Consider the following 7,503-nt stretch of genomic DNA (forward strand, 5'->3'; position numbering starts at 1 on the left):
ATAAATACATTTGAAAAAATTTGCCAGCATATTAAATATAAAATTTAAAAATTTGGCTAGATCTATAAAATTAAGCACCAAAAGAAGACTTGTGCAATCAAGTACAATCTAGTGTTAGCATTTAAAGTTTGCTAGAATGATAATAATGTGGAGGTTTTATCTATTTGAACATGAAGCCATTTAATATTGCATGAAATGTAAATGCAATGTACTATCGTAGCCAATATATCCGAGATAGTACAAATTAAATTTAATACTCAATCAGTACCTTAACTGGACCAATGTGTGGCCTTATATCTAATGTATATTTGGCTAACTTAAGCCTATGGCAGGCCCATCACCAGCACTATGTCTACCCCTCATCAAGTCATATAGTAGGGATATATGTCTTCATTCTTCCATCTTCAACAAGGATATGGACGGACACTACATACACATGTAAACATAAGCAACAAGTAGATTCTTAGTAGGAAGAATCAAATGATTAAAAAGACACAAAATTAAAGAACGAAATTTTCTATGTGGACTTTTTGGGTGACATTTTCTATGTAGAGTTTGTTAATATGGATCCATATAGTGGCATATGATATTAAAAGATGTGCACTTGGAGTGTACATGTGTGTGTGTGTGTGGTTTTTTCTTTGCTATGTGTGTGTGTATGGTTGTTTCTTTGCTATTTGTGTGTGTGTGTGGTTGTTTCCTTGCTATGTGTGTGTGTGTATATTATGGTTCCTCTTTAAAAGGTTAGCCTATAAGTTCTTGATAGAGGATGATGAGTTGTGAGTACTATTATGTGGTCTTAATTGATGTGCCGACGTCAGTTGGTTTTCATTTCAAATTGGCAATATGAATTAGCATAGACTACTTACTTTTAACGACAATGAGAGTTACTAATATTTTTAATTAATAAGTAAGTACTCCATTGCCTCCATATGTGAAACTGAGTGAGGCAGATAGTCCCAAATCAGATGAGGAGAGGGCCATGATAGCCAAGGTCCCTTATGCATCAGTAGTTGGGAGTCTTATGTATGATATGATATGGCCAAGGTTTCTTATGCATCAGCAGTTGGGAGTCTTATGTATTCTATGATAGCTACTAGACTGGACATTGCATTTGTAGTGGGAGTTGTTAGCCAGTATATGGCTAATCCAGGAAAGAGGCATTAGGAGGCAGTTAAGTGCATCATGAGGTACATGAAGGGTACCAAGGAGGTGTGTACCTTCTTTCGCAGAGGAGAGATGCATTTATTTGGGTACACAGATTCAGACTATGTAGGACATGTGGATAGCAGGAGATCCACTTCTAGTTATGTGTTCACCTTTACAGGTGGTGCAGTGTCGTGGATGTCTTGCGCACATAAGTGCATTGATTTGTCTATCACAGAGGCCGAGTATGTTATAGCCACAGAGGGTTGCAAGGAGGCTATATGGCTTGATCGGCTGGTGAGAGATTTGGGGATTCATACAGGTGTGCCGACATTGTATAGTGATTCCATGAGTGCTATTCAGCTAGCACGAAATCTGGCCTTTCATGCAAAGACCAAACACATTGAGTTCAAGTACTATTTTATTAGAGGGAGGTACTTGAGGACAAGCGCATAGAGCTTGTCAAGGTTCATACAAATGATAACCCTACAGATATGTTGACAAAGAGTCTACCTAGTCAGCGGTTTGAGTATTTTTATGTATTGATGGGCATTGGATAGTAAGCTCATTGGTTGTTCTCCCTTACAAGAAGATTGGCTTTTAAGTGGGAGGTTGTGGAGGTTAAAGGCCACTGTACCTTAACCTCGGTTATGTAAAATACTCAAACACATATATATATATATATGGATGACATAGAAGATTAGGGTGTTCTGCACCCACTAAAAACTTGTGTGACTCTCACTTCTGGCTCTCCGTCTCTCTCACCTTCTTCCATTCCTCTTTTGTTGTTGAGATCTCTTAGGTTCCAACAAAACCTTGACATCAAAATCCACCCCAGTATATAAATAACAAACCTTGACATCAAAGAACCAAATGACGCCATCCAAAAAGGAAGGTACAATAGCATTGGGTTACCATAAGACTAGTAGAGGCTTATGGATATTACCTTGGAAACACTTATATTTGGGTACCCAAGGTACTTAATGAAACAAGAGCACCTCCATCATCTTCAAACAGCAATGACAATGTGCTCGATAAAGAGCAAAAGAAGGAATGGAGGTCCAAGCCTCTAAAATCTTTATCATCAACAAATGCAAGGCAAACACCAAATTCAAGCCTATCAATTATGAAAAATCAAGGCAAATATTGGAGAGCGAAACCAAAAGAACCTACATTGAAAAAGGTAGAACCACAAGAACCTACTCACATGGACAAGGAAAAAGCACGACTACAAGAGGATCACACACAAAGATAATCCTCTACCTCCTACCGGGTAGTTACACATGAACCTATCTCAAAGAAGGAGACAGTAACACAAGAACCTACTCGACTATCAGTCTACCAAAATGCCTTTGAGTTCATTGCATCATCTTCAAGGCAAATTGTAGTTACACAAGAACCTATCTCCAAAAAAGAGACAATAACACAAGAACTTGCCATGAAAATAAGAGAAACTACTTAGGAGAGATATACAAGAATCTTCCTTTTAGTATAAAATTTGGCATCAAGCTTTGTGACAACTACACGTCACACCAACCATGCCAGAAACAATGGAAGTCAAACAAGAACCTTTTAATGAGAATGATGAATTATTTTCACTAGCAAACAACAATTTCAACAATACAACATTGTGACTTTTATGGTCCTTTCTTGATTTTGTATGATCTAACTATAATAAAGATATTTAAAACATATTTAAATAAGTATTCTTTCAAAGCATGGGTTTAAGTTCTTTATATAGATACTTTGTGACATGGGGAATGGCACTGAGTGTCATTCTCTAAATGAGATTATAAATAATGTCACTATTGGCAATATTCATATCCCCATAGGGAGAATGGAACTACAATTATTCTCCACAGCCTCATATGATATTGTGGAGAATGACTCCATTTATATTTTGTGAGATTTTTTTCATAAATCTTTCTCTTGCCTTTGTATGTCATGGCTAGTGCTGCCAACTCTTTAAAGGAGCTTTGTATTGTATTTTTATTGTGTTTGAGTGCTTAATATAGATCCCTAGTGATATGGAGAATGCCACAAGTTCCATTCTCTCTATGAGGTGATTAGAGAATAGCATTACTGCCATTCTCCACACCCTCAAGGGAAAATGGCACTAGTGCTATTCTCCACAATGTTAGAGGGAGAATGCCAATAATATATTGTTAGTATAATTAATGAAAAATTTGGCATTCCACTTCACAAGTATCAATGATGCATGGAAGGAGATATAGACAACAACTATAGAAGAAAAAAGATCTCCAAAAAGGAGGACTACAAGAAACCTCATATGTAGTTTTGGAAGTGGAGTGAAGGGCTGGCAACTTTGAGGTCAATCTGGATCTCGGTGGACCGTGGTATTGCAAACCTTTTTTGAGGAGTCAAGAGATAACATCTATGAGCAAATTCCAAACCTATATCCATATAAACATAAGCTCTTTTAGTATATAACACAATCATGCTAATTTGACTAACTTTTACTTATGGCATATTGTTAAATTCATCTCATACTCAAAATTCTCATAGGTATTCTTACTAAAGGGAGTTGGCGCCCCAGGTTAATGAACACTACTAAGATTCATAAGATGATTCTTAATCAATCAAAAACAAATTATTGTTAACGGGGGTGCACTGACAAACAACCATTCAGACAGCCACAATGATCTCCCAAGAGAAGCATCACCGTGTAGTGACCTCAATCCTCCCCACGTGCAGCCTTTCACCTTTGATTTCCACACTTGGACCAGTCTTGTGAGTAGCTCCGATTGAGGTATTTTGACTACAAATTCAGATATGACCACATCTTGCCATGGATAGTCTACTCTTTTCGGAGCATTCAAACAAATGAGCGACCTTGAAATCACTCCTATTTACTACCCTGCTGGTTAGTAAATAGCAGGGCCATAGTTAAGTGGCAGGACAAAAAGTACAAAGTATTAAAGTTGTATCAAATGGCCCTTACTTAAGTAAAAAGTACAAAGTATTAAAGTTGTATCAAGGCAAACATTTAAAAAGTATAGAGTAGAGATTGCTTCGGTTATGAAGTAATTAGGACGCATGAACATGCAGATCGTATTACGTAACTGATTGCATGCTTGTGGAACTGTTAATCTTTGATCGGAACGGCGTATCTAAAGCTCAAATTCGTCGATTGTGTCGTATCTATTTGGATTAAGCTGATCGCTCGGCAGCCGGCATCTTTTTGAGTGTTGGAGGAAGCTTTGATTCTGCTGCTATTCCGAGAAAGAGTTAGAAAGTAGCTGCTCGATGGAAGAGTTAGAGAGTCGATCGAAGCTTGCAGAATTAGAGAAGTACGCGCGCAATCCGTTTGATGAGCTTCTGGTTCTTGAATTTTACGCGTTTGTGAGGCATTTCATGTAATTATAAGGACTCCGTCTGATCGAATTCCGCTTCCAGTTGCGACTCCGAGACCGTTTTCCTAGTGCCATTTCCGAAACTTGCTTGCGCAATCAGGCAAGAGTCAGCAGCTTCTTTTCAGAACGATTTTGCAAGCCCTTTCAAATACTGCGTCGATCTTGGCTGTGCTCTTTGTTTAAAGTTTGTGGCTTGATTTCGGATGGCCTTCTCCGGTTGTGATTTACGAGCTCTCCATATGAAATTGCAGACGGAGATGGGGTGGGCGATCGCACTGCACGGGGGAGCAGGTTCGATATCTTCAGACATGCCGTCCGAGGAGCAGGAACGCAGTAAGGCGGCACTCCGCCGATGCCTCGAATTGGGCATTTCTGCATTACACTCGACTCGCTCAGCTCTCGACACCGTGGAACTTGTGGTTTAATTCTCACCTTTTGGTCCTCGATGCACGTCCGTGTATTTAAGTTATAACATTACAAAATTCAGAGTAACTTATGAGCTGGATGCACGCCTTGGAGGAACAAAACGCAAATTCAGAGAAGAGCTTGTGATGGTAGATGAATATAACGAAGAGGGGGTGAGGGGTTTGAGAAACAACGTTGTAATAGGTTTTCTCTACGGTCGACAGAAGGGGTGCTGTCTCTATGATGATTTTTGTTAGGATCGATCGTATCCCGTTGATGAGAGAGTTCATGCTGTTCTCGAATGAATTCAAGATTGTAACACTTCGTTTCTGGGAGGATATGGCTGCTTAAGCGTTTTGTGTGACCGCAGGTGCGGGCTCTTGAGGACGATCCGATCTTTAACGCAGGGAAAGGGTCAGTTCTGACGGATAAGGGGACGGTGGAGATGGAAGCAAGCATCATGGACGGAAGTACAAAAAGATGTGGTGCAGTATCCGGGATTTCTACGGTGGTAAATCCAGTGTCGCTTGCCAGGCTGGTGATGGAGAAAACTCCTCACGTTTACCTAGCATTCCATGGAGCTGAGGAATTTGCCCAGCAGCAGGTGATAAATCAATCAACATTCCATCAGATTCATGGAAAATTCTCATTACTTTCTTTTCTCAAATTTTCTCACTTCCAGCTTTCTCTTGCCAACACCCACTTTTCAACGTGCCCTTCTTCAGCAACCCAGGGGATTGTAAAAAATGAGCATGATAGACATTGGTGGAACCTTTTCTCACCCTTTTGACGCTTTATAGCTTACTATCCTTCTTGCAGGGTGTCAAAACTGCTGATGGAAGATACTTCATAACCGAAGAGAACATCAAACGCTTGGAGCGAGCAAAAGAAGCCAATCTAATTACGGTACCTCTCACACTAACTTGGGATCCACAGAAATTGAGTTTCTTAGCCTGTGAAATGTCTCTCGACTTGCAAAAAATTCCAGTTTTCCAATTCATAGCCTGACAAAAGATAACTCAAGTTTCAATTTCACAACGCTTTATTTTTTTGTTGCTGCCATTTCAAGGTTAATGGTTTCATAAAAACAAAAAGCAAGCTACCCTTTACGTTCAACTGCTGCCATGCTTTCGAACTGAAACCAACAGCAATTAAAGACTTGAAGCAACCATAACAACTTGTATTGAAATTGCTAGTTCCATGGCCTAATGATATGGCTAGCTTGTGGGACAAAAAGTAAATGAACGATCCAACACTCAAGTTGTTTATGAATGCAGTTGGATCATACTGAATCTTTTTCAAACGGCAAAGCCAAATGCAATGGAGCTGTGGGCGAGACAGTAGGGTGTGTAGCGGTTGACAGCCAAGGCCATTGTGCAGCAGCCACATCCACAGGGGGACTGGTGAACAAGATGGAGGGCAGAATAGGGGATTCTGCCATAATAGGGGCAGGAACTTATGCAAATCAATGGTGTGCAGTTTCAGCAACAGGGAAAGGAGAAGCTTTCATTAGAGCTACAGTTGGTAAAGAGGTGGCTGCTCTTGTGGAATACAAGGGGCTCTCTCTTGCGGAGGCAGTGGAGGAAGTGATTGAGCATCATCTCAAACCACACACTGGAGGTGTCATTGCTGTCTCTAACCAAGGGCACATTTCTATGAACTTCAACACTTCTGCCATGTTCAGAGCCTGTGCTACAGAGACGGGCCACTCTGAGGTTGCCATCTGGCATTGATCTTCCTCAAACCTCCCTTTGCATGTCTCCTGTGGCCTCTAGCAATCATGTGCTCCTCTCTGAGAGAATCGTTTCATGGTCCTTTTAGCTGCGTGCGGTATGCTTGCAAACATGTAACTGATTGTACCTTGATTATTTCTCATCAAGGTAAATATTAATGTAAAATTAGTTATAAGAAATAAAGGATGGGGGGAGGGTTTTGCAAAAAGCAAAATTTACCTTCATCCATAGCATAACTTTTGTTCTTGCCACTCCTTTCAAAGTGTTTGCATTGTCACATTACGATGCACCACTTAACCATGGAACCAAGATTATTCTGCAAATTTTAAGGGAACTTATCATACTCATTATGTTAATTTAGGTCTCGATTTCTTGATTTCTTAGTGATTCAACCCTCCAATCCTTTTGGATAGCAAGACATTCGTAGGGTGTTTTGTCTCCTTACATTAACGAGTTTGTATAGGGTGGGTACTTTTTAAAGGGATGTCACATACAAAACTTGAAGCATGGGATTTTGTCTCCTTAGATTAACGAGTTTGTATAGGGTGGGTTTAAAGGGATGTCACATACAAAACTTGAAGCATGGGATTGAAAGTAATCCTTCACGAGAGCTCTATACAAGATTTCGATGTCAAATGTTATGAATAGAAACGTAAGCATTGAATTTTAAACCAGTTTTATTGCAAGATTTCAAAGGCAAACTTAATACGAAAATATCTTTTCACCACCAAGTTTCAAAAATCAATCTTACATTGATCTTCAACAAGGGCCTTCAATGGGATCGGAATCTCGGGAGAGGACTGCTAGGGTTGGTGCATGTCTGCTAAGTCCGAGAGTAGAGATGT

The 7,503-nt window shown here is 39.9% G+C and overlaps 1 protein-coding gene across 1 annotated transcript; it reads left to right on the forward strand.

Annotated features, from left to right (window-relative positions):
- The first annotated feature begins 4,408 nt into the window (after positions 1-4,408).
- Positions 4,409-6,991, forward strand: ASPGA1 (N-terminal nucleophile aminohydrolases (Ntn hydrolases) superfamily protein). The gene is made up of 6 exons (XM_087383836.1): positions 4,409-4,457; positions 4,564-4,620; positions 4,772-4,939; positions 5,296-5,529; positions 5,745-5,831; positions 6,203-6,991. The coding sequence occupies exons 3-6, from the start codon at positions 4,778-4,780 to the stop codon at positions 6,656-6,658; spliced, it is 939 nt and encodes a 312-aa protein (XP_087239962.1). The 5' UTR covers positions 4,409-4,457; positions 4,564-4,620; positions 4,772-4,777; the 3' UTR covers positions 6,659-6,991.
- The last annotated feature ends 512 nt before the right edge of the window (positions 6,992-7,503 follow it).

The sequence above is a fragment of the Dipteris shenzhenensis genome, chromosome 13 (assembly GCF_047967505.1).
Source record: "Dipteris shenzhenensis isolate YYH24624 ecotype China chromosome 13, Dip_SZ_1.0, whole genome shotgun sequence".
Lineage (NCBI taxonomy): Eukaryota > Viridiplantae > Streptophyta > Polypodiopsida > Gleicheniales > Dipteridaceae > Dipteris > Dipteris shenzhenensis.